This window comes from Siphateles boraxobius, unplaced genomic scaffold (genome assembly GCF_051911475.1).
Source record: "Siphateles boraxobius isolate OS27281-9 unplaced genomic scaffold, OSU_SipBor_1 8, whole genome shotgun sequence".
Classification (NCBI taxonomy): domain Eukaryota; kingdom Metazoa; phylum Chordata; class Actinopteri; order Cypriniformes; family Leuciscidae; genus Siphateles; species Siphateles boraxobius.
The window spans coordinates 4924353-4951522 of record NW_027509208.1 but is presented as its reverse complement, the minus strand read 5'-3'; the positions used below and the strand labels follow the sequence as shown (position 1 = coordinate 4951522).

The 27170-nt window shown below is 37.3% G+C and overlaps 2 protein-coding genes across 3 annotated transcripts in view; one reads left to right on the top strand and one right to left on the bottom strand.

Moving 5' to 3' along the window:
* Positions 1-10618, bottom strand: part of afg1lb (AFG1 like ATPase b) — a 31581-nt gene extending 20963 nt beyond the window's left edge. The window contains exons 1-6 of one of the 2 annotated variants that reach the window (XM_077220095.1): positions 10248-10618; positions 8265-8506; positions 6961-7012; positions 6726-6827; positions 5867-5994; positions 2736-2835 (exon numbers count right to left, since the gene is read on the bottom strand). In XM_077220095.1, coding sequence (XP_077076210.1) covers positions 2736-2835; positions 5867-5994; positions 6726-6827; positions 6961-7012; positions 8265-8506; positions 10248-10356 — 733 coding nt within the window. In that variant the 5' untranslated portion in view covers positions 10357-10618. The remainder of the gene's footprint in view (positions 1-2735; positions 2836-5866; positions 5995-6725; positions 6828-6960; positions 7013-8264; positions 8507-10247) is intronic. The other variant, XM_077220096.1, reaches the window with a different exon arrangement.
* A 46-nt stretch (positions 10619-10664) lies between these two features.
* Positions 10665-26502, top strand: snx3 (sorting nexin 3). The gene is made up of 4 exons (XM_077220105.1): positions 10665-10930; positions 23666-23761; positions 24054-24178; positions 25693-26502. The coding sequence occupies exons 1-4, from the start codon at positions 10769-10771 to the stop codon at positions 25796-25798; spliced, it is 489 nt and encodes a 162-aa protein (XP_077076220.1). The 5' UTR covers positions 10665-10768; the 3' UTR covers positions 25799-26502.
* Positions 26503-27170: the final 668 nt, after the last annotated feature.

Sequence of the window (27170 nt, the reverse complement as noted above, 5' to 3'; positions counted from 1 at the left end):
ATGCATCGTCAGGATTTGTAATCGATGCATCGAGAAAACGAGGGAATCGTTACACCCTTTTTTTTTCTAGTAGGAAGTCATCATGGCACATCCTGTCTACTGAGATTCCTTAATTTTATAAATTTTTGAAGGCAGCATTGATGTATCCTTCGCTGTCTTTGATATCCCACAATCCTGTGCTTTCTATTCTGTGACAGTTGAGCTAGAAAAATAAAGACGGCGTCTGAAAGTTGCAGTTGGTGGTCAGTTTGTGTGTAAATGTATGTTTTTGACCAACGTTTTCCACTTTTGATATTATTTCTGGTGTGAAATTACTATTGTAGTAATTAAATATTCACTTAGTTTCCACCAAAGCTCGCTCTTTATTGCTCTAAACCATTATGCTGCCTCAGAAATCTGTCCGAAATCAGTATTGCAAGGTACCTTCATGCACAAACGCTGCCTGCAAAGTCCATGGGCATTTTCATAAATTTTATTTTATGAAATAAAATAACCACAGGTAGAAATTGAGTAAAAATGTTTAACATTTTTTTATTATAAATCCTTTTTCAGAAAATCATGACAACTGCTTTAAGGTGACTGCAGTCACTATTTCCAGACACTTTAAATATTGTTTAAACATAATAATAATAAAGTTTCTTATCAAACCTTTTCCCAGGTTATATATGTGATGAATGTCAATCATCTATTGAAGCAAATAATTGAATATTTTAATAAAAAGGAGAGACATCCAGATTCTTCGGGAAAAAAAATATACATTCATGATTTGGCAGTTTATTTACCCATATCCCAGTGCTTAACTAAAGGGTCATTTAAAGATTTAAGGAAGTGAAGAGCACCCTTTTTCACATTTATCTATCCATTTCCCTCACTTAACTTGAAGAAATGGTTCTGGGTGACGACGAACATCCAAGTTCAAACATGCGAGCCTCTTCAGCCTAGCATCTTTATTTCAATAAACGAGCAATCTCTCTTGGTGCCATCTCTCTCCCTCCCATCTTTCATGTGTACCAGTCTATCCATTAGTCACCTAATTAAAATGGAATAAGATGGCTATTAAGTTTTAGCGTAAGCTTTGTTCTCAGTGGCTGGTTAATGTTAGGAGAGGGTCTCTTTATGTAACTGCCGCTTACCATTTTGTACTCTGCACACAAGGCCACTTCATACAACGAGACATTAGCAGCGCTCCAAGACAGAGACGGAGAAGAGAAAGGCAGAAGGACTGTCTTATCTCTACCCTTATCACTCTCGCTCTCCAGTTTAATGTAACATCACAGCAATTTCAAAAAACGGCATCTATTGAATCAACAATGAGGCAGAGGAAGAAAAGAGTGGGAACGGTAGAAAGAGATAAAAGAGTAACTGCTCACAATCAAGCGGATATCAAATAAAGTTGCCTACAAAAGAACGGCGTATAGGCAACAAATCTTTGATGCCGGTGAGGTTGAAGTTTCCACATGATTTAAAGGGATAGGTCACCCAAACATGTCGCCCATGTCATTCTAAACCTGAATGACTTACTTTCTTCTGTGGAACACAAAAGGAGATATTTAGAAGTTTATCCAAGCTGCTTTTTTCCCAGAACAGCTTTGGTCACCATTCACTTTCATTGTATGGAAAACAACAGCTTGGACATTCTGCTAGATAACTGCCCTTGTGTCCCACAGATGAAAGAAAGTCATACGCGGAGAAAATAATGACAGAATTAAAAATTTGGGTGAATTATTCCTCAAGCAACACCAAAAAGAAGGGTTTAAAGTTCAGAGGGATGCAGTCATCATTGTGTTTCAGAATAACACATCTCAGCTTAGTTGCAGCCAATAGCAGGTGTTTGAGTGTATGCGAGAGAGGGAGAGAGCAATAAAAAAGCAGAAAAGGAGTGAAAGACTTTATGCCGATTATCAATAGACCTCAAACATCATGGCATCAAAATACACAGATTAACCAAGGAGTGACTAAAAGGAGAGGTGAACTTTAGAAAAGAGTAAAAAAGAAGAAACACGAGACTGACACACGAGACGGTCCAGAACTGGATTAGAACACGAGATGGACGTGTAGTTTAAGAACATGTTTTACTTTCAGGCCGTACAAAGACTGAGGAGAGTGAGAAAAGTACGGCGGTCTATTGTTGAGAAGTTGGTAGAGAACAATACAAGGTGAAAAAGTACAAGAGTCATGTAGGCGACAGATCAGTATCAGAAAACACACTCTTAACCCTGGAAATTGATGGAGGAAATGAAAGGAATAAACTACTTTGATTTCTCTCAAATTTGAATGTGTTCGCAAAAAAATTATGATGAATTACAAATTTCTTTAAACAACAGTTAAAAAAGTTGGGGTCGGTAAGATTTTTTTAATGTTTTCGAAAGTCTCTTATACTCACCAACTCTGCATTTATTTGATGAAAAATACAAGAAAACAGTAATATAATGAGATATTATTATTATTTAAAATACCTGTTTTGACCCCAAACATTATATTTAATGGTTTTCTTTTTCTTTTATAGTTCATTTAAAAAAAATGTTTTTAAATCATTTATTTAAACTTAAATATAATTTAGAAAAGTGAAAAGTTATGAAGTAATGACAGTTACATTTTCTATATATATTTTCAGTCGATTTCCCAGGTAATATTACATTTTATTTTTATTGCAGATTTCCAACATGGAGCCAGACGTTTTAACCCCACTTTATGTTAGTCACATAAACTGCTTCGACATTACCCAGACATCTCACCTTCAGGTGGTCGGTTTGAGGTTGCCACAACCACGACTCCACACTTGAACAAGCCCTCAAATAACTGTTTCAGAATCATAGCATCCGCTATATCCAGCACCTGAAAAACAAAGAAAAAAAGTGATTATTATTCATTGTACTTTGAGGAAAGATTTATTTTGGCAGCACATAATCTGATTCAGCAATTTCCTTTTTCCACCTCGTGTAAAAAGCAGCATACCATCAGTTCAGTTCACAGGAATAGGTCAAATTCACCTGCATTTAATGGCCCCAAATTCATTGTCTGAAGCCAAACTGGTGTATTAAATGAATGCGTATTAATACAAAAAATAGGTTTGGTTTTCATCTCATGTTGACTTTAAAGCAGCCTATAGCTGCTGTTGTTTCCGTTCTGTCCTCTAGGCAGGACCGTCAGACACTATGGGAGCAGGCGCAGGTGACTGTGTATCAGCTGAAGATGAGCGAGGTGCAACTCTGTCCTCTTTGCCCTTCCTCTGCCTTGAGCTAATTACCACAATTGTGCGCATACATGTGTACTTATGCGTGTACATGCGAATGAATAAGCGAAAACCAGGTGTCGTTACATTTTAAAACCTCGGCCTCGGCCAAGGTCCTTTGACATCACCCTCCCCAACGCGCTCGCACACAGAAGCAGGACAGACACAAAGCCACTCCACCTGACTGTAAAATGGCCACACAGAGACAAGGACAAGTGGCCAAAGCACTGAAAAAGGTAAATAATTGAATACATAAATAAATAAACAGTGTTTCGAGGTAAAATCAGTGGCACAATGACAGCCAGATGGCCACACAGAGACAAATACATACACTCGCACACACACACACATGCAGCCCCATTGTGCTCTTGAGGGCCTGGCATGGCTGTCCCTGAATCTCAGAAGCGAGAGGATGAGTGGTTCTTTCATTATTATCATTTTCATCATCATCATTCATTATTATCATTTAAACGTTGCCTTTTTCACAGCAGCGAGCTGTTGCCTCACACACATCTGCAGCAACACGGGCTGCTGACCCTCCCCTGACAAAAGGAGCCCTTTAGTCAATAACGCAATCGACCATGGTCCGCTCTCATCATCTCCCATGTTTCTGCTACTTTTTCAGGGTTGAAATGCATTTAGTCAAAAGCAAAATTTCTCCTTGTTTTGCATTGATACTTTATTAGCATTTGCATATCTGGCAGCGAGGAGCTAAATTTGAGGGCCGGGGATGTTTTTGTCATGCAGAAGATCTCCTCTTTTACTGAGCTCTACTATTCTTAGAAGGACACACTTATGACTGCCATACCCCCAGCATATGTTGTTTTTCTTATATTGAAGTGTTTCCCTTTTTTGCATATTAAACCTTCGGGCCCATCAAACCCAATTAGCAACGTCTATAGCGGCCTTACGTGGGGCAAGGTGGAGGGCGTGCAAGTGTTGTCAGAAGGGTGGTCTGTTACAAAGACGAGGTGCTACGGCATAAATTGGATCACATTTCCTTTAACCGTCCTCTTCTCTTCTTCATTTCAAAGGAGTCATTTAATTATGACCTTTTCATCCGTCCTGTATTTGTTTTTTGTTTGTCACGCAGGCACCGCGACACTCATGTACGCGTGTGTATACACACACACACACTTTTAGTCTCTGAGTATTGATTGCCTGGGTGAGTGCAAGAAAGCCCTCTGTGTGGGGTTGTTGTGAACGACAGTGAAAACAACGGTGCGGATATTCAAATGAGCATCCAATTATGCCAGCAAAGAGTCACTTTTGTGTGGCGCACACGGGTGCCAAATTGCACTCTTTTGATCTTAAACCTTTACTTACACAACTCCGGCGATGAGTAATTTCACCCCGGGGACTGACAGGGGTCTGAGACAATACCTCAAGCGGTTTCTGCTTGCTCTTCCTCTTTCTATATCTCTCTTGGTCCTTCTCTCAATACCTTGCATTCATTAAGGGAGTGGAGAGGGACAAAAGGGGAAGGCTACAAATTACTGATAATGAAGCCGGACTAATGAAGAGAATGGAGAAATTTCATTAGCATTTAAGAGGCATGGATGCATGTGACCCGCCATAGTCGCTCTCCATTACCCCTCACTCAAGGAAGCAAGAGGGGCCGAGTGAAACTCGATGCTTCATTTGCATGCTTAAGTGGCAGTGGCTCCTGATTGGTAAGGGGCTGTCAGCTCCTCATCTATGCATCATAAACAAAATGTGTGTGCCTTCCATATTGCTGCTAGCGACGATTGGCAAGCAGATTGAAGGTGAGCCTCCAGAATCCAGACTATAACGAGATCCGAAACTAAATGAATAAAACGAATGTGATCAGCATTTCAATTTAAAAGCCATTAATAAAAAGAGCAGCCCTTCATCCTTAAGCAGTGAGGGAACGAGCACCGGGACAAAAATATTTATTACAGATTCAGAAATGGGCTGATGATGGGTTTAAATCTTCAAAAATGTACCTCTGAGATTTAATTTGCCTCATCCTTTTATTTTACATTTATTCATTTAGCCGACACTTTTATCCAAAGCGACTTACAAATGAGAATAATAGAAGCAGTTAAACTAACAGTCAGACAACAATATGCAAGTGCTATGACCCTTTTCAGTTTAATCTAACGGGGTGTATGTAATTTTTTAAAATAAAAAATAGAATAGAATGTGTTAGTATTACTGGATCAAGTGCAGCCGAAAAAGATGCTGGCTATGGACTCAGCAGCTCTGGTTGAGTTAGGCAGATCATTCCACCAGCAGGGAACAGTCACGGTAAAGGTGACTTTACCATACCAAAGGTTTTCTGTGTATTTCTAGCTTTTTTTCTCATCTCGATTGTCTGTGGCCCCAGCATGTGTTTTCAACTTTGTGTGAAAGTGACTCCACTAGATGGCTCCAAAATAAGCAAGACTTATATCTATGAAGTGCTGGTCGACACTCTGGTCAGATAAACAACATCATCATAAAAATACCATCAGCATGCTAATTCTTACTTACAGCGGTATATTTGGGATTTTCTGTGGTATCCCTTCACCCATGCACAAACACACACAACACACAGTGAATGTGCATTAAAATCTTTAAACAATTTTTCAAAACTCTTCACCCTCTCAATTTCCCTACTCTTGCCCTCACCTGAAACTCATCAAAGCATATGAGACAGGTTTCCTTTGCGATCTCCATGGCAACGGGAAAGATGGGGTCATACATTGTCATTTTGCCGATCCGCCGCTTCGGCAGGCTCAGTTTCAGTTTGTGGATCCCTGAATGGAATGCACAAATTAAAATCTATACAAATAAAGGCAAAGTCTCTCAAAACTTAAATAAAAAAAACTATTTTAATCCCAGGGTAAAAGCAACAAACTATTCTGCTTTATGCAGTTATTTTCCTTGATTGCTATTCATTCAAGAAAACAAAAAGTTAACTACTATTTATTGCATAATATGGAATGAGGTTTGGGGTCAGCATTTATTTAAATTTAGTGAAGATGCATTAAATTGATTTTCAATTGATTTTGAAAACTGAATTGATATTGTTGATTTCCATTTCAAATAAATGTTCTTTTGAACTTTCTATTCAACAAGGAAAACTGAAAGAAATATTAATCATTATTATCACAGTTGAAAACAAAAGAAATGTTTCTTAAACACCAAATCATCATATTAGAATGATTTCTGAAGGATCATGAGACACTAAAGTCTGGAGTAATGATGCTGAAAATTCAGCTTTGCCATCAAAGGAGTAAATTACATTTTAGCATATTAAAATAGAACATTTATTTTAAATTGTAATAATATTTTGCAATATTACAAATTTTTTATGTATCAAATAAATGCAGCCTAGGTGAGCACAAGAAACTTCTTTCAGTAACATTTAAAAAATCTTACAGACCCCAAACTTTTAAAACGGTACTGCAAATGACAACCGTCCCGTGTTCGAGAACCGTTCATGTATCCACACATTTGAAAACAGGTCACCCTGGTCAGAACTTACTTCTATGTACATCTAACATGAATCCATTGAAATGAACCCTTGTTTTTCTTCGGTTTTCCACAAATGAGTAAAAAAGATTCATCAGCATGGTTTTTCCAGTGCCTGTTGATTATAAAACGGAAAACAGAATAAGCATTAATGGCCACTCCAATATAAAGTCCAGCCCAGTCCCTCCAAACTCAATATATGCATGTTTAAAATGACAGATTATGTCTAAAAATGAACTGAAACTTACCAACATCACCATGAATATAGTAACCGTGTGGGGGATGTGGCTTTGGGGACTCCTGTAAAATGATAGCAAATATAATCATCTTCCTCAATACTTTAAAAAGCTTAATTTTAGCACATTTTAGCCTACATAGCTCACATCTGAAAAATATTTTGAGGTTCACAGACTGTAACATTTTCAGGTAACTCTTGTCAATTTAAATGATTAAGAGTCCCCTTGATTTAAAGTTTCCAAACAATATCTGCAATGCATTCAACTTTCAGAGTACAAAGCGTTTGATGATCCAGCCCAAAACTGTCTGTGTCTGCAGACAATTGATCATTCAGGAAAGACAGTGAGCCGACATCCTTATCCCCGTATTCACCTCATCCTCTCTGATTGTTTTCAGAGGGGCGAATGCTGTTTGAGCAGTGAGGCTCAGCGTTCTTGGATGACAGCGTGTGACTTCTCACTGACTTTCAGAACTCTGTAGCTCGTTATTGTGGCTGGTGGCAGTGGTCCAGTCACGGTAGAGTGGACAAACACAGTGAAGACACTGAGCGAGAGAGGACACAGGCCTTGTGAGGGATGGGTCCACAAGGTGGAGTCATGCTCTATACTTTCACAGGATGCAGCCAAGGGGAAAAAGTTCACATGCCAACACTCTTAGGTAGAAAAGCTCTGTTCTCTTTAACTCAACAAATGAACTGTTGTTTGCTCAGGTAATGCTTAAGATAAACAATGACTTGGAATTAGATTTTTTGGAAATAACATCTTTGCTTAATAGTGATTAATTTATTACAAATGATTCATTCCTTGCTTTGCACTGTTCAATTCACCTAATGAAGTGCCCTTTTTGTCCTAACTAATCAACACTAGAGCACATCGCCGCACATGTTTGTGTTTATTTCCCAACATTAAAACTGGAGCTGGGAATCTCTCTCCCAGACAATGGCGACCCCTCATTACTGAAAAGAGGGATAGATGGGGTGTCCTGACTCAGTAGGGGGCTGTGCTGTGATCCAGCAACTGCTTGGTCTGGTCTTTCCTCCCACTCTCCACCCCCACAAACACAAACAGGCTGAAGCTGCTTTGACCTACAAATAACAGGCCCACAGCAAATTAGGCAATGGCCCAGTGCAAGTGCTGGGGTCTGTCTGAAAGTTGGACTGCTATGTTTTTTTTTTTTCACCGTAAACATTGTCAGAATGCACTGTTTGGCACACAAACCATACCTCCTGCGTGTCATTAACATCTTTGTCTTCTTTTTCATTTGACATAATTTCTTCAGGACTGCAACGTTTTATTCTACTTTCACTTGGTTTTACCTTATTCTCCAGTTCTGAGGTGGGTTGAATCTGTGAGCAGTCTTTAGGTCGAGGGATAGGGATGTTGGTATAGCCTGTCATCACTCTGTTTAACTGTTCTAATTGAAGAAGAGCAGCTCTCTGTTGAGTGTCCTCTCGCAGCGAACCGGAGAGGACAAGACTGTCATAGTGGCTGATGAGTCCGACACGGGCAGTCCAAGGAGCTGATGTAGATGTTTGTCCTGCAGGCAATGTTGAACACCCTTAAGAAAAAAAATATGGCAGTTGTTAAACATGTATCTGACTTGTATATACAGTAGTAAGCAATATTTTAGCGCTTATTTCACATGATACACTTAATAAATACTAATTTATTAAATAAACCAAAAATAAAAATTATGTTGTTCCAAACCTGTATGAGTTTCTTTCTTCTGCTGAACACAAAAGATATTTTGAAGAATGTCAGTAACCAAACAGTTGATAGGCCCCATTGACGTCCATAGTATTTTTTCCCCTACTATGGAAGTCAATGTCAACTGTCTGATTACAAGCATTCTTCAAATATCTTATTTTTAGTTAGCAGAATAAAGAAACTTACATACACACACACTCACGATATATATATATATATATATATATATATATATATTACATGTCTCTACCTGAATACACTACAGTTAGAACTTACTTTATTAGTAACTTTGTTATACTGTATTTATCAATTATGTGTTTATATACCCCCCCCCACACACTACAGAGTGATGACAGGCTATACCAACATCCCTATCCCCACCTCAGAACTTAAAAATATGGTAAAACCAAGTGAAAGTAGAATAAAACATTGCAGTCCTGAAGAAATTATGTCAAATGAAAAACACGACATTATTGTCATATATTGGCTTGTATTTTTTAAATTCAGTATCATTAAAATTAATGAATTTCATTTAAATGTCTAATATTAATACAATTATACAGAAATAAGCCAATTTAAAATTAAAATAAATAATTTTTTAAAGCATTTTCGGTTTGGGATTTTGGCCAAGATCCTCCAGAATTTCGGTGCATCCCTAATGCACATCAAGTTGATTAAGTTGCATGTTGTATTTGATAAACGCAAAACAATAGATTCGTAAAATAGCTATTACGTGTGACAACTATTTTTTTTTTCTTGAAAAAAAGATCAGTAAGCACCGCATTGCATAAGGGGACAGTTTACCCAGAAGAAAGAAAAATACGAGTATGGAAAAAGATGCAATGACGGCAGTGAAAAGCGTTCTGTCAAACATCTGCTTTCGTGTTCCACGAAAGAAAGAATGACATGCAGTACAAGTTTGGATTAATTTTAGCATGAGTAAATGATGACAGAATTTAAATTTTTTTGGGTGAACTATTTGTATCAGGTAAATAAAACACACAAGTGGCCATATGGTCTAGTGTTTTAAAAAATATATATTATAATTAATAAATAATTTGTAATTTTATAATATATAACAAATATACATTATAATAAAATAAACACAAAACACAAAATGCTTAATCAAAAAAAGTCATACTGCCTTAGAAAAGTGTTATTCGTTGCATAGCCTAATTTACAAGTTTGAAGGATTATATGATATATAGAACATTTAAACTTAAAAGACTTAACATTTGAGGGAAGTTCAAGAAATGTGTTCTTATATACTAAATATTTCTACTGCACAATAAAAAGTTAATCAATTAAACACCACATTTATTTTTAGAATATTACAAATAATAATTACAATATAATTACAATATTTTAAAAGTAATAACTACGCAAGTTAATAATCTGATCTACAACATAGTTATTACTTTTATAATAAAATAATAATTTATTATTATTCTTTTTACTACTATTATTGTTGTTGTTGTTGTTATAACTTGACCAGAGTTGTTACCTAAAGAATTATGACGTAAACGATTTCCCGGTGTTTTTACGTGTTATCGGCACTGACCATATTATGACTGAAGAATGTTTGTGCTCACCTCTACCTGCCCTCAACACTTCACACCAAACTCCTTTCGACAAACTTGTCTTTTTTAATATAAATCTTAAAAGACATCGCGTTGGACACCGCGACGCGTATGCCGCCATGTTGATTCAAAACCTAATAACTTTATTGAGCTCCTTACACTGACACCTTGATATCCCGTTGCGATGAACTGCTATAAATGTTGCTCTTTCGGGTTTATATAAGTCACATAAGAAATATGTAATGTAGCAAGCACGTTACATCTACATAATAAATATATCTTTATAAATATAAGTAACAACTAATAATATTGGCACATGACTGAATAAAACGCATTACTCTACTGAAGGTTATAAATAGCCATTTTTAACCTATAACATTCTCAACCTCACAAGCCATGACAGCTTTTATCCAATCAAAGTCTAAGGATATTGCCACGTGACCATGTTGGTATGTCACATGTCAGCTGTTTCCTCAGCTGATCGGAAGTGCAATCGATAGCTGCTTGTTTGCTCAAACCTGTGACGGTAAGCGATGGCTGAGGCCATAGCAGATACGAGAAGGCTGTATACTAAACCACAAAACCTGAACGATGCGTATGGGCCGCCGAGTAATTTTCTAGAGATTGATGTTTCCAACCCCGAGACGGTTGGCGTCGGTCGTAACAGGTTCACGACATATGAGATCAGACTGAAGGTGAGCAGCCAAAGCTGGCCCGACTAACTGTTAGACCAGACAACCACACACTGATCTTACTAATGCTTAAATACACTTGATTGAAAGACGTGCTAATGCTACATATCACAGTGTGGTTTATTTCTGTTAATAATGCCACGACTTCTATTTACTCGTGAGTCGAGGTATAGCTTTATTTATCTTGATGGTTTGATAAATATTTCCATGACAACGTAACTGTTTTCGTCTTTATTTTGATTTATCAAAAAAATCGGACTGCAAGTCTCTGCTTAGTTGCTCGCAATGGTTCCCTCAGAAATGAAAACTGTCATCATTTACAGACCCTCATATTTAGCAAACCCATATAACTTCCTTTCTTCTGTGTAACACAAAGGGAGATGTACCTGAAGCTGTAATTCAATTCACTGTAACTTAATTGTATAGAAATCAAATCAATTAATTATTCTTTTTGACACTGACCTTAAAACCTTTGTAAGCCTGACATTGTAATGATCAACTAACCTATGTTGTGCAGTGCAGTCCTTAGTTTAGTAGGGATGTCTACAAATGACATGAGAATAAGAGTTTTAAGACAAGAGTTTTAAGCTGTTTAACGTTAGATATGTTTGTGTAGATAGTTTGTGTGACCACACCCCTATGTGCAAGGACAAGATAATGGGGCTTATAATGATGAACCTGGTTGAAGTTAAAGTACTGTTCACATCATCTTTACTAAGTGAAACCTTTTGCCAGTTTGCCAGTTAAAATGCATTATTTATTAATGTTCCTTATACTTGTCCGTGCATGCACCCAGCTTAAACAGAATTGATTTCTTGCATGTTTCAGGGATTTGTCTCATGATAAAATTCATCTGAATACACTAAGTAAATCCAGTTTATTGTCAAATTTCCCTCACTTACACGTGGCATTCCTAAGACATGAATCATCTTTCTGATATTTCCACTGACAAAATGCTTACAATCAGGGCTTGACATTAACTTTTTTGCTCACCAACCACTATGGCTACTACTAGTGGTTTTCCAAAGTTACTAGCCTCTCAGCATTTTCACTGGCCACAATTTTGACATTGATACCATGGAAGAAACTGCCATATAGATATTTTTAATATCTCATAATTAGGCAGCTGCTGTCACTTTAAAGGCTGAGAGTGGGACACTCCAAGCCGACGCCGGTGGGTCGTCAGCGAGCATCTGTCGGGATAGTTTTTGCGGAAAATGAATATTGAAATCATTTCAGTATCGATATGTATCGAAAAAACGATATTTTTGACAACACTACATTGCACTTAGTTTATTATTTCAGGTGCCTTTTTAAAAGACTACAATTGAAAATTGTATATATTATATATAAAATTCAACCCACTAAAGTTGCGTAAATCCACCTGCGGGTTGGCGGGTGTTATTGTCAAGCCTCGCTTACAATTGTGATTTGTTGGCTAACTTATTTGGAATGTTAGAGGAAGTTTAGAATAGTGACAGAAAGACATACTTCATCTGTTTTGCATTTCTTTGTGTGTGTACTGTTATGCATGGATTGGACCTTGAGACAGATAAATGACTGACAGCCCAAATAGCATACAACCCTCTTCTCTTTTTTTTTTGGCTTATCTCCAACATTATGGTAAAAAAAAGTGTTATGTAATTCAGATATCCAGAGATGCTATGAATGGACAACTAAACTGTGCAAATTTTAAATATTCCTCCAAAAGCAAAACATCTTTATACTTGCAGATAGTAAAGTAATCGTATAATACAGTATTGTGAACGTTTTTAAAAATGGGAACAATTGATTTAACTTTGACCTTCATTCATTTTACTCTTCCGTAATATATATTTTCTCCGTCAAATACAAAGACTTACATGCGGCAAAAGTTATCTTTACAAAGAAAAACACACACACATCATTTACCCCAGTTTGCATCTAAAGATGGTTTAAAAAATGTTCCTTTTTTTTTAAGTTTCAGATTTAATGCTATGTCAACTGTCCTTGACTCTTTGGTGGAATTTTCTCGTCTTCTAGTGTTTCTATTTAGTTTTTCAACATAACACTCGATACTTCATATTTGAAATGACTTCAAATACGTTAACTGCATTTGTTACTGCAAATTACTGTCTATGTGAACGTTACATTTGTAACATTTGACCTTGGTGTATGTGTGTGGCCTAGTTAGGGTTGGTGTTCTAGAAGTCATCCAAGTGGTTAAAGATTTGGGTTGGTCAACAAAAGGTTGCACTGACTGACTATTGTGCACTTGAGCAAGGCACGTGCTGTCCCTGCAGCTTAACATTGAGACATTGCATGAAACTGGTGGAGAAAAAATTCAGTTCACAGTTGTGTGTTGGTCTAGAATTCTATTCTTGATACATTTGTAACCATCCTTCTTGAAGTCCTCTTACCTTCAGAAGTTTTGACGAATGACTAAATGCTCATCAGACTCTGATGTTGTTGTTGAAACTCTTCCCACTTTTTCTTCCCTAAATAGCCTAAATTCTCCTTTGAAATGCTATACTTTTAAAAACGAAGCTCTTGCCTAAAGGAGGCAGAGGCGAAGACAAGACATTGTCACATCCCCTTACTGTACTAAGCAGTCATTTTCCACAACTGATAAGTTGTGACAGGTGCTGTTGCATCTGCTAATAGGCCACTGTCTTCCCAGCTTTCCTATAGTATTTTTAGCTTACTCCTACCCACAGAGTGAGCCAGCGCCTACCATTAGCCCAAATCTAAAGCTACTGTACTTGATTAGCGTATAATAATTAGCATATGCGTGTAATCAGTATTATTGTGTCTCGGAGTCGGGGGTGACCCTGTTTTGCATAAGGGAACACCCCACACATCCCTCTCACGCTATCGCTCTCTCGCTCTAGCCCTCAAGACAGAGAGAAAGAGCGGAGCTGTCAACTTTTGATTTGCTTCTGAAGTAGTCCAATCGCAACAATGCGAGGAGATAAAGAGATTCTGTTTGTATTGGTCATAGTAACACTGCCTGTGTTGATTACATGCTTTTGTGTGCCAAGGGCACTATCTTTCTTTTAGGCTCTTTCGCACCATCCATGCACACTTTCTCTTTTTTGCTCAGTGGCCAACCATTATCCTTTCCATCGTCATATCCCACATCCCATAGATGATCCTGGCATGGAGAGTGAGAGAAAGAAGCCAAGCCATATTTGTGTGTGTGTGTCTTGGAGAAGGAGCTTAATCCCTTCTTTAAGAGTGGAACGTGTGAATGACTATGGGGGTGCAGACCTCGTCTTAACCCCCTGCCAAACCCCCCACTGGATGGCACAAAACGTGCCCATCCCCCGTCATCTCCTCCTGGTCTCGTCTCAGGATGGGCATATCTCTTCCTCAGTTCAGTTAGTGCATGATTCTTAAAGTTCTGTTTGTTTGTTTTTTTTCATCTGTGATGTAAAAGGTCAAATTAATTTACCCTCAGTACATTCCAAGCTTGTATTATTTTCTTTCTTCCATTGAATGCAAAAGGTAAATATTTTCAACATTATAAATCAGGACTAAAGTTCCACAATGAAAAAAAAAAAGCATCATAAAAGTTATCCATACCTGTGCACTATATTCCAAGTTTTATGGAATCATATGATAGCTTTGTGTGAGGAACAGACCAATATTTAAGCCATTGTTCAATAAAAATCTTGACATCTGCCCTAGCTCTCTTTGGCACGTTCATGTGAGCAGTGGCAATATCTGATTTGTGGGCATCTTTATCAGATGATTTTGTCCAGATGATTTTTGGGCACTTTTTTGCGCATTTACAGGTCACCTGACGTAGATGGCGAAGTATGTTTGTGCATAAGTATGTTTCATAACTCATAAAAGACAAAAGAATTACGGGAATACTGGATTCTAAACCACTAAGAAATACCACAATCAAGACTTTGAAGCAGATATGAGGGAGAAATACCCAGAAACGCCTCATACGCAGCTGCTCCCAAGGGGCTTTCATTGCCATTAATGCTTGGATAACATGCCTACGTCTCCTTTGATTAAAAATAATGGCTAGTGTGGTGGCTGGGATATATGTAAACCTACCAACATCCATTGCCATGATTTTTGGAATGACTTATCGCTAGAGGTAAAAATTATGTTTCAGTCACATAACATCGGTTAATGGAAACACCCTAATTTCGCAATAGTTTTTTATCGACATTTTGAAAATATCGAAAATGTTTTGCGCAAATCTGTAATGAAACGTGCTACTGACTCAATGATCTAGTTGCAGAAGTTAACCTAAATTGTGTCTGTTGCTCACACAAAGCTTACACTGGGTTGACTTAAAAAAAATTAAGCAACCAGCTGCAAAGCATTTTTGAGTTTTCTAAACTTGAATAAAGTACTATTCTAACTTTTAAGAAACAAGGTCTCACAGTTGTATGTCCCTGAAGTCCATTAAACTCAAAACTCCTTAGCAGTTATTGATATTTAATTGAACAAACCTAAACAAATTGAACACTATTCATGCTAATGGTGACTAAAAATAAAACCTCAAAAACGCTACATAGATTTTAAGTGATTGCAAGGAGGAATGGTTCTGCCTCAGATGGTTTTGCTGGGAATCAGTGATCAAACGGAGCATGTTCAATAGCCTACCTTCACCACCAAACTTGACATAAGTTTTCACAATTTAAAATTTAAAGTTGCTCATTCATTTTTTAAGTTGATTTTACTTACTCTTTTTTTTTGTCTTTTATTCTACCTTTCAAATAGAGTGTGTCTAGCAAAATAGAAGTTGGATTTTTATTACTGTGCATCATATACTTCAGAAGTCATGAAAATGTACCACACGAGTTGTGTGGACCACTTTTATGCTACTTTCATGGTGCTTTTGCATTCTCTTTGAAGCCTGAAAGCCTCAGTCCCCATTCATTGTACTTGTATGGGAAAGTGAGAGCAGTACAATAATTCAGAATCTTTCCTTTTGTGTTTTGCTAAAGAAAGAAAGTCAAACGGGATTGGAACAACATTAGGGTGAGTAAATGACAGAATTTTTGAGTGAACTATATCTTTAAGGTCTGTTTTCTGCCTAATTTCCCAGTGTGACAAGTATCATCTTTTGCTCATGAAAAAAAGGTTAAAATAGAGAACAGTTGCTTTATCTCATAATATAAAGAAAGTAACTTTAGTACCTTAAGCAACTGAATATTTACAATCTTTCACTTTATGGATTATGCAACTTTGACGCATTCTTGGAATAGTTTTATTGGGTTTGTCACACACATTTAGAGCTCATATTCACATGACCGCAGCACATAAGCATGAACACAGATAAAGACTTGCAGTATGCTGATATAAGCTCTGTTTGTTCTTTTAAAATCCATATTGTGTTTACAGTGCTAAAGTTGAGTGACATGATGAGACCACTGAGTTTGCACGAAAACCATCTGAGGGAGGACTATGGGATTCAATGCTGTTTACAGACAGGAGAATCCTCAGCCCCCCCTTTCTGCGTTTTTGTATACAACACTCTCTTTCCCTATCCATCTTTCACTCCCTTCTTCACCACCTCCTCCTCCTCGGCATCCCCCTTTAAATCTTTTTTTCCCCATTTCCAAAAAGCCCTCTCTCTTGCTCTCCCTTTCTGCCATTACTAAAAATGGCTTGCTTGCCTGGTTGTCAGTCCCAGTCAAGTGTAATCCAAAGTCTACAGCATCCTCCCCGACAACTATTTTAATGGTAATGGGCAGCATATTGTATCAAGGCTACCATATCCTACTTGAGATGACAGTATCAAAAGTGGGAGTTGATGCTATTGGAACAAAGACAGGGGGCAGCTTTTTGCCAGAGTGAGGGTGTTGGGATGGTGGGTGTGTTTGCGTGCATGTGTGTGTGTGTGAGAGAGAGAGCGACTTGTGTGTAGAACACGGAGGGGGATGATGGTGGTGGGGCGCGAGTGCTCTCATTGTCCCTCTGTCCTCTTCTCTTTGGAGCTATGATGCGATGAGATGGCATTGTGCTTCCATTTTTGCTACTTTTATTTTGAAAAAGAGAGAGCAGAGCGGAGAGATGAAATGCTCGCTCTTAAACTTGACTTGATCCGACTCGCTAAAAGCTAATGCATAGCCAGCACAGAGCCCTTACGCTGGGTGAGGTGACCTCTCTCGGCTGTTTTTTCACTGCCCTCTCTCTCCTCCTAATGAGGCTACACCATTGTCCCCAGCACACACATGCATCTAAAAAAGAGGAGAGAGACCGGGATTCTGCCATCTCCTCATATTGGCATAAGCCATGTGGAAGCTTTTAACAGTGCGGAAGAGTGACTAAAAGAAAGAGCGCTTTTAGTGCACCTTTCACACAATTGGCTATTTTTGGGTGTTGTGCGTAAAATGCACCTAGTCTGTATCTCCCTCTGTCTCGCTCACTCTCTCTCTCTGACTTTTTCTTACTCAGTCCCATTCTTTACAGTTTGTTTTGTTTTCATTTTGACCTTTTTAGGTTGTTTTTTAACCTAGTTTGAAGATGATGTATTGATATCTTGACCATACCTGCTAAATCTTGAAGACAGAATCTGTGGGTCAGCATGGCTCAGGTAGACACAATTCTGACCAACAAAAGGACTGTTTGTGCATATACTTTTTATTAAAGAAAGAAAAATGTAAAAATTCGCAGTTGGTATGATATCTTAAATGTTTTTTGTTTTTTAAACAAGTCTCCTATGCTAAGCATGCCTGCATTTATTTGATCAAAAATGTGGTAATGTTGTAAAATATTCTTGCAATTTAAAATAACTGTTTTCTAGAGCATGATATTTTCACAGCACATGATCTTTAAGGGAACGTCTGTCAATTTCACCAAGTGGTTTAAACGTATCATTATAATATAATTTGATTAAATAAAAACCATTTGGTGAATTGCAGAATTACAGGAAGGCATTGGCACAATTTCACCTGTAATAAATCAGTCTGGTCACTAGGAACCTACCACAAGCTTTGGGACATGAAAATAAAAACCTTTAGGTGAATTACAATAGGCCTAATGTTTTTATAGAAAACAACTTGTGTACTGTGCATACAGGGCAATAGCTTATTGGCCCAATTTCACCTGTTGTAAGTCAGTCTGGTTAATAGGAACTACAACCTTTGAAACATGATAAAAGGTAAAAAAAAACTTTTACAGAAATTTACTAAAAAAAAGTTAGTCTACATTCAAAGCTTTGGATTTTGAACATTTCTATTTTTTAACGTTAAAAGTAATTTTAATTAATACAAATTATACGTTTTCACAACTTGGATGAATTTGCAGACGTTCCCCTTCAGGGATCATGCGCTGTGGTAGCGAGTCAGAGCATTCTAGAGTATAAAGGCAGCTATAATACACGTAGGTGATTTTGAATGAATAAATGTCGATATGCAATGGTTAGCTACATACTGTTAAAACTAATCATGGTGTGTTGACAAATTTTTTAGACTGCTGACCAAGATTTAGCGCGCTCCGAAAGCCCTCCAGTGGTCTGGAGCATTTCCGTTGTGTTGCGGCGTTATTTCGTTGTGTTGTACATTTTCCAATTTGTTGTGGCTTAATTTCGTTGTGTTGTGAACTTATGTTTGCTTTTAAAATTTCATTGTTTTGTGCACTACTGGGAATTTACAACATATTTATATTACAAATAAATGCTGTCACTTTTGATCAATTTATTGTGCTTGCTAAAAAAAAAAGTATTAATTGCTTTCGAAACAACAACCAAAATTCTTACTGACCCCAAACTTTTGAACAGCACTGAATTTTAAATGTATCATTAAATTGTAGTTTTTGCTGTGACCTAACAAGATAATGCATTAAGTTTCCAGCAACAAGCTATTTGCCTTGTCACACTGAATGTGATGTTGCGCGACATACTCTTAGCCGATCAGAACATATTTCATTTTAATACAGCTATGTAGAGCAGGATTTTGCACCAGTTAGCTTTCACTGTGGGCAGGGCTACTGAGTTTAAACAAATAGAAACCAAGCGATCATCAATGTTGATTTCCCACATGTACAACTGTCAAAAACTCTGATTAACATGGAAGACAGCTTTTATTACTTGATGCATAAGTTTTGCCGCAGTGTTATGATTTATGATGAGAAGGCTTTGTTTGTAATGAGTCCTGTTAGTGACCAACTAGAGAGAATTAAAAAACAGACATCATTAAATATCCCACGGAGCTTACAGAATTAACATAAAAACCACCCAAGAGAACATAGCTGACCATCAGAGAGTCTGTAAGCATTTGATCGTCTCGTCTAACACTGAGTCTCATTACCTGCCAGTTTAATCATGTCATACCGTTCCCCTCTCCAGTATGCTCACAGGTATTGATGGACCTCTTGAAAAGCCCCGTCTTAGCCGCAGCGCAAGGCTGCTGTCTTAATGAATTGGGCTGTTTTCATCTGCTCATTGAGTGTTTGATGTGTAAGGGCTTCCGTCTGTGTGGTTAACTTTGGTTGCCACGGTAATCAGGCCCTTTGTTGGGCTGTTTTGTTTGCTTGTCTCAGGTTTGATTGAGATCATTAGCAGTGAGGGGAGGACAGTCAAACTCTTTGGAGTTTACATCTGCAGCTGTACACAGTGTGATGCACCCCTCCTTTCTCTTCGCACACGCACACAAATACAACACTGCTCTCGTCACAGCATTTTGGTTGAAGTGTAATTAGTGGTGCTTGCAAGCGTCACTATTACTTTTGCTCATACTTGGTGTGAGGGATTTGAACAACCCCCTAAAGTAGTAAACTATAGCATGTAACTGTTCCTGTGAAGTTTGCACTAGGGACATGATTGATGTGATAATCATGCAGCTTGTTGTGTAATATTACTTTTGTATTTCGTCAGGCACGCAGTTTTTGGCAAGCAATCAATAAAAGAGTTTAACAATTGAAAATAAATGTTTTGTATTTTAAAATATTATGTGTTTATTATGTGATGGCAAAGCTGATTTTTTAGCAGCCAGTACTTCAGTATTTCCCTGAGATTTGGCGCCAAATTACAGGTGGAGGAAAATGACTTAAGAAAGATGGCTGCATAATTATTTTATTTCTACACAGAAATTGATACATCTATTAATAAAGATTTTTGACCCTTGTTGTAGGAATGTCAAATGCCCGGTACTAAGAAAAAATAAAAAAAAGTTGATGATACCAGCATTTCTGCAGTACTGTTAGTATAGAGTACATATATATATTCAGCACCCGCTGAGCGCACTCTGAGCTTCAAAGGTTTCTATTTACATTGTGTTTTTACAAGTGCTTAGTAGGCTTGCTGCGATAGTCGGTGTTACACTGTGTTCAGCCGCGCACCTATTACATCACTTGCCCATTGCGGCAATGTTGTTTCAATTTTTTTTTAATAGTAATAAAAATAATTTAGTTCAGGTTCAGAGAACAGACGCTATAATTAATAACTGAACACGTCTGCATAATTCAACATGAGCTAAACAAGAGTCGTAGCACAGATCAGCAACAGGAGTCAGATTTAATTTATCAAATGACGAGAGTGAGGCCAGCTGAGCTGACTGACAAGACTATGGCGGAAGATTTGGTTTCAAAGTGTAACATAAAAGCGCCCATTTGGCAATATTTTGGATTTAAACCAAATTCTAATAGGGAACCTATAAAGGGTTAGTTTTGTTTTTCATTAAGAATAATAATGAACCCATAATTCAAGCAATTGCCGCCCCTGAATTGTCATTAATTCGAAAAATTCATAGAGTTTTTGCACGCTCGCGATTCGCGAAACTTTTCATTATAACCGACGTTTATGCACAATGTAAATTAATTGTACAATTTAAGCCCTATTCGGATGGTAATTTTTTTTTCTCATGTGGACAACCATAGAAATAAATTTGCATGGCACCTCAGTTACAAAACTCATGCATTCAGATGGCTCCACACTTATTCACAGTGGAGTTTTGTGACTATGCAATAACCGTTGCATAGAACATTCCTGTCTGACTGACAAAAATACACGGAAATTGTCAAATTGGCACACAAATAGCTTGTCTTCAGTAGTGTATTATATCAGTTTCAGTTACAGTTGGAAGAAGGGAATTCAACCGCCCATAGTATATCAGTGAGGATAGAATATTGGCCACTTTTTAAAACCACCTGTAGAATTGGTAAGCTTGTCCTTTGCCAAGTGCTGCAGGGATATTTAAAATATAATAATATTCCATAAGTTATCTATTATTGACCATTGACTTTGTTTTCATTGATGTATTGTGCCTTGCCCTGAATGCCTTCAAAATAGCTCCTCTATTAGAAGATGATGTAAGGCTGACAAATTTCTTATTTTGCAGTAAGGGGAATAGATGACGAACTTATTTGGAATTTTTTTTTTTTATCTTCTCCCCTCTTTCACCTTGTTAACACAAAACTTAAGCCGTAGAGTGAAAAAGAAACAAAACCTGACCTATTGACACCTTCATAAGTCCTTATCATTTCTGTGTGTGCATTTTAAGAAATTTTCTAGATAAATGGGCTTTCACCCTTGGCCTAAGAACTAATCCTGTTCAATAACTAACTCTTCCTCCAGTGTGACTGCACACCACATAATAGTCCCGAAACTATGACATTATTGTCATGAGTGTGTGTATTAAATTACCTGTTACCGTGATCAATTGACATGGGGATTAACTTCTTTAGACCTGCTTACTTAGTGGAACCTAAACCCAGTGGTCCAGCCATTCACACAGTATTAGCAAGCACCTCAGCAAGGTTGCTTCTAAATGCTTCCTCAGCACTGCAGTTACCCTGATCTCATAGCTGTTGAGTTAATCCCTTTCTCAAATGACCGCGTGGGTTGAAGGAATGTCCAAGGGTTGTAAAAATTCACATAGGAAGGTTAGAGAAATTATTAATTGGGTTACTGCAAATAAAAATGAAACTTAAATGAAAAGATTAGAAGATATACATTTCAGAATTAAAATTTCTTTCATTGTTTACTCGTGTTGGTGCAAAATGACAAAATCTTTCCAGAAGAGGGCGGAGCCTGTACAGCTTCATATTTTAATACATAGGCATATATAAAAATGTAATTTATTAAGGATGCACCGCATGCATTATGGTATATGCTAGCTAGTTTATTGCTGCATCATCAAATCTATATTGAAGATAGATTGGGTCCATTTAGCATTCAACAGGCCTACAAAAATTCAACAGAACAAAGATACATATGAATAAACCGTTTTTCAGGTAGGTCTAACAGTAGTTTTCAGGTACAATAAGCAAAAAAATGTTTGTCTTTTATTTGATTAATATTAAAACCCATAGCAATATTATGCTGCTGTCACCTGTAAGAGGTGCATATCCAATATACTGATACATGCGTGTTTTATAACTCTTTACGTTCACTTTAGCCATAACCAACTGTTTTTACTAGGATACTCACCAAGATGGGCATTTTGATATAATTTAGTGAGATTTATGTTTCTGTTCAAGTGCATAAGCGAAAGAGAACTTAATTCATTATTTGTTTGTGCTGCTTAATATTTTGTGAAAACTGACAGTTTTGTAGAATATTTTTTTATGAATAGAAAGTTCAAAAGAACCGCATTCATTTTAAATTGAATTTTTTTGTAACATTATAAATGTCTTTCCTGACACCTGATCAATTTAGTACATCTTTTCTAAATAAAAGTATAAAAAATTTTTTCTTCAAAAAATCTCAAATACCACAAACTTTTAAACGGTAGTGAAGATTAAAAGGTACAATCAGTAATTTAGTAATGTTACAAATTATTCACTCACGTGAGACTCCTGTCATGTCCCCCATCTAAAAAAGGGATTTTATTCTACGTGGGTCGGGTCACATGATCAGCTAAATACAACTAATTGTATTACTTATCTTCTCTATTAATGGACACTTTAGCTTCCTTAATTTAATGACGACTTACTTCTAACACCATGACAAAAAATTAATGAGCACACCTTCAGTGAAACATTGTTTAATAAAATTAGAAGAAAAACAGATATGGGTCAGATTGATAGAGAAGGGGAAACAAGCAGAGATGGATAAAGATTGAAAGAATAGAGATGGGGGGGGGGGGGGGGGCTGAAGTAGTGGGTATTTCATCAATGTTCCTCATTGTGTGGAGAGAGCTACGTTTTCTGAAGGGACCCTCTCAAGGCTAAAAACATGACTTCCAAACAGCTGAAGAGATGGAGGGAGAGTGAGCGATGGAAAGAGGAATGGTCTTGGGGTAACTGAGGATCGATGAACATTTCAACTCTTCCTGTCCAATTAGGGCCCACATGAGACTTTGTCCCCAAAGCACACATTCATTTATTCATTTAACTTACTGTCTCTTCCACCATGTATTCATCTTTTTCGAGTCTGCGTCGGGCAAATCAGCCAGTGTAGGAGTATTGATCTGTACTTTTATTCCCATCTGTGTGTTCGTTACTTGCGCTGCCTTTTGCCTCTTCAGCTTCTCCTTGAATGCTGTCATCGGGCTGTTCTTTTATTTCATAAACATCTGCCTCTCCAGTGACCCTGTTTTAGTGTCTCAGTGGGCCTTTTTGTGGACTTTACCTATTTATTTAATGCTTTACTCTAATGCTGAACTGGGTTTCATTGAAGTATTGATGCTGTTCAGCTGCACTGTCAGTCTTTCAAACTGTTTTCAAGTTTCAAAGGTTTTCAAACTACTTTTATAAAAGATGTAGGTCTTTTTTTTTTTAAACTGCCTCTCTTAATCTGAGATTGATGTGATGTTTCTGATGTTGTTTGTCCGTTCTTTTTCTCCACAGACAAACCTCCCCATATTCAAGCTGAAGGAGTCACGTGTCCGGAGGAGATACAGCGACTTTGAGTGGCTGAGAGGAGAGCTGGAGAGGGAAAGCAAGGTGAAGGATGGATGAGTGAAATAGTAGTGTTGGTTTGGTTGGAACAATGCTCAGATTGAGGCATTTTATCATCCTTCGATCCTACTGCATACTATCAGACTTGTTGTAAAGGTCGAGTTCAATTAGATACATGGAAGTATCAAGTAGTAATGTTTTTTTTATTTGTTTTTTCAATCATTGGATTGGAAATGATTCTGTAGTTCAGGTAATGACGTTTGAAGTGATTGTAAGAGACCTATGATTGCATTTGGAGATGTATGTAACGTGAATGAAGGGCTTATATTTCAAACAGGTGGTAGTTCCTCCTCTTCCTGGAAAAGCTCTGTTCAGGCAGCTCCCATTCCGTGGGGATGATGGTATATTTGACGACTCTTTCATCGAAGAACGGCGGCAAGGCCTAGAACATTTCCTCAACAAGTGAGTCACAAGATCCTCCTGACAACTTTACCAGAAGCATTCATCTTTGGGTTTACCTTCACATTCAGTTGAACCATGCGAGTAGGAAAAGACAATTAATCTAAATCACTGTACATCACAAAATTCACCAAACGGGCCAAAATTAACTTCAAATTTGACAGTTGACAGGTTTATTTTTACAGACTAAGTACATTTTGTTCATTTGACAGATTCTTCTATCAAAAACTCATGACTTTGGAGATGCTAGCACCATTATACTGTTAGATTGTCGTATTGCAGAATCTTTATGCCCACCATTTTGTTTTAGAACGATTTTGTTCTTAAGTGCATTTGAGTTAATGTTGATATGACAAGATTTACATAGTCCTCTACTGGATGTCCTTCCTGCTAACTTCATTTGGCCTCAGCACATCTGAACTGTTTTTATAAAGAAGAGTGAAGCAGTTATCATGATAACATAACACAAGAGTTTTTCCTCTTTCCGCTAATTTGGAGTTTTTAGGTTAAGGTACTTCAGTGAAAGAGAAAAACATACACTTGCCAGCCTTTGTGTCATCTGATGTCTTCCCTCACACTTTTTTTTCCTTCTCTCATAATTACCTACAGAATGATCAAAACTGATGAGAGGCCACAAGTGCACCAGCTTTACTTTTTACATTTGTTTTATTTTTGATGTGTAATTTATGATAATTGCAAGTGAAATTACAGGCATGCATACCTTTTCCCTACAAGATGTTGTGTGCACTCCTGCTTATTTTTGATCCGAGGTGCCGTTCCCCCGACGACTGAAACAATAAAAGTTACAGTTCGATTGTAATTATTTGCTGTGATTGCAGACTTTGCCATTATCTTTGTTTCATGTGCAAATGTGCCGGCTCTACCTGTTTGAATTTTAATACGAGCCGAACAGCTGTAAATTAGGTTTGAAGAAAGAAAGGATATGGAAGTAATTAAGATGGGTTTTTTTCTTCAACCAAAAATTCCTGAATTAAATATCATTGTTCGGTACTAATAGCACCTGGGGAAGGGGGACGCATGCCCATCATACTTCTCGACTATGTGTGTGTGTGGATTTGTACAGCATGTTATATTACCTCTCCCAAACCTGAAAATGATTCTCTGTTATCTTGACTTATAACATCATGAGCATCATGTAATTTTAGAGGTGTGAGGGTCCTTTTTTATTCCATTGGAAGCTAAACAATTAGTTTAATTAGCATGATGGCTCATTCTACTTTTTTTAAAGATATGCGTAATTAAATTTTGATATTATCGCTCTGATTTCAAGATGGATGATTTATGATCTGAAAAGGGATGCAGGGAAACGTCACAGCCTCCTAATAATATCTAAGAGTTGCATGTTGATTGGGGTCAAAGTTGTTTCCTCTCTCTCTCTCTCTCTCTCTCTCTCTCTCGCTCTCTCTCGCTCTCTCTCTCTCTCACACTCACTCACTCACTCAATATTTTTATATTTTTATAATGGTTAATGTGCCTTTTGTCGTCTGATTTTCCAGAGTGGCTGGTCATCCATTGGCCCAAAATGAGCGCTGCCTGCACATGTTCCTACAGGATGAGTCCGTGGATAAAAGCTACACCCCTTCCAAAATTAGACAAGCCTGAACCGGTCTGGACTCTACATATACACAAAAAAAACATGGCCCATAAGCAATAAGAAAGGTTTGAATCATTCTTAACTGGAAAAGAATCTTCGCATGAACCATAGGGCATCCAAAACATTTACCTGCGCAGAACACGAGACGACAAATGATTGAAAATGTACTAGAATTAGTCATTGTATCCCTTCACTTTTCCAACAGTACGGTTTTAATATGTCCTTAGATAGTTTTGGTCTCTCTGATTTCTAAATCCATGATGTTAATATTACCACTTTAAGTCCAATCAAACACATTCTTGTGTGTTATTAATTGTGGTTAAGAATTATTTATGGTAGTTTTGTCTGAGAGCACCACTAGCTTTGATATTTGTAGTACACGATCAAACGAAACAAACCAAATAACTATATCACAATTATGCAAGCACTATATCACACACATTGGCATCCTTGTGTTACTGTACTACCTACTTATATTGCTTTTAATGCTGAAGAACACATACAGAAGCTTACCGTGCAGGATGCACTTCATTGGGAACCTCCTTGAGTGCGTGCTGTGTCCCACTTAGCTGCAGACAAGTCTGTTTTTACTGTGTAATGGTGTTACACAGAAACACAGAGAGTTCTGCCTACATTGCATGTTTCCAGATTTGTATACTGCTGTGCCATTGTTTTGTTTATGAGAATTTTCCAATAAAACGGATCAAACACACGCACATATGATGTGGTTTGAAAAACGAAAGCGCCTCTGTTTGGCTCCGCTAAAACTTATTTTAAGAGATGATCCTAGCATTAGAGTGGTTGTAGACATTCATTCTGCCTTAAAAGGTTTTTCCTTTTTGACCATCAGGAGTTTGTATAAAGTGAGTCACCTGTGTATATTTTGATTAGTGTTGTTCTGTTAGACTCTTTGCAACATCTATAGGATATAATTGTTTTTCTTCTGATAAATAGCTAAAGACATAACTAGGACAATGTGCTAAAAAATATCAGTATTTTGTGTGCAAGAATTGTAAAAATGACTTTTCTAATTTTAGCCTTACACTGAAATGAATTGCGCTCAGTTATTGTTCATTCACACAGCACATGGAAATGTTTTGAATATTATACACAAAACAATATTAAAAGATACGTAGATTAATTTAATTATCGCACATTTGTTATCTGCTAGATGCTTTATTCAAGTGCATTATAATTTCATGCTACCAAGATAAGTGTAATTTAGGGCAATTCAATCTTACTGATAAACAGATACTTCTTAAAAGACACAATGAATTTAGTCAAAGATCGTTTTATTGATCTTCTAAGAAAGACTGAGGCGGGTAGTATAAATTAGTTTCAATAGGAATGGTTACTCAAACTGGAAAGGAGACTGAATAA

What these genes read in the sequence shown, in the direction of transcription:
- snx3 (XM_077220105.1), top strand. Translation starts at nt 10,769, where the DNA reads ATGGCTGAGGCCATAGCAGATACGAGAAGGCTGTATACTAAACCACAA. An exon ending in CATATGAGATCAGACTGAAG is followed by an intron (nt 10,931 to 23,665) that starts GTGAGCAGCCAA and finishes TTTTCTCCACAG; the next exon opens with ACAAACCTCCCCATATTCAA. An exon ending in AGCTGGAGAGGGAAAGCAAG is followed by an intron (nt 23,762 to 24,053) that starts GTGAAGGATGGA and finishes TATTTCAAACAG; the next exon opens with GTGGTAGTTCCTCCTCTTCC.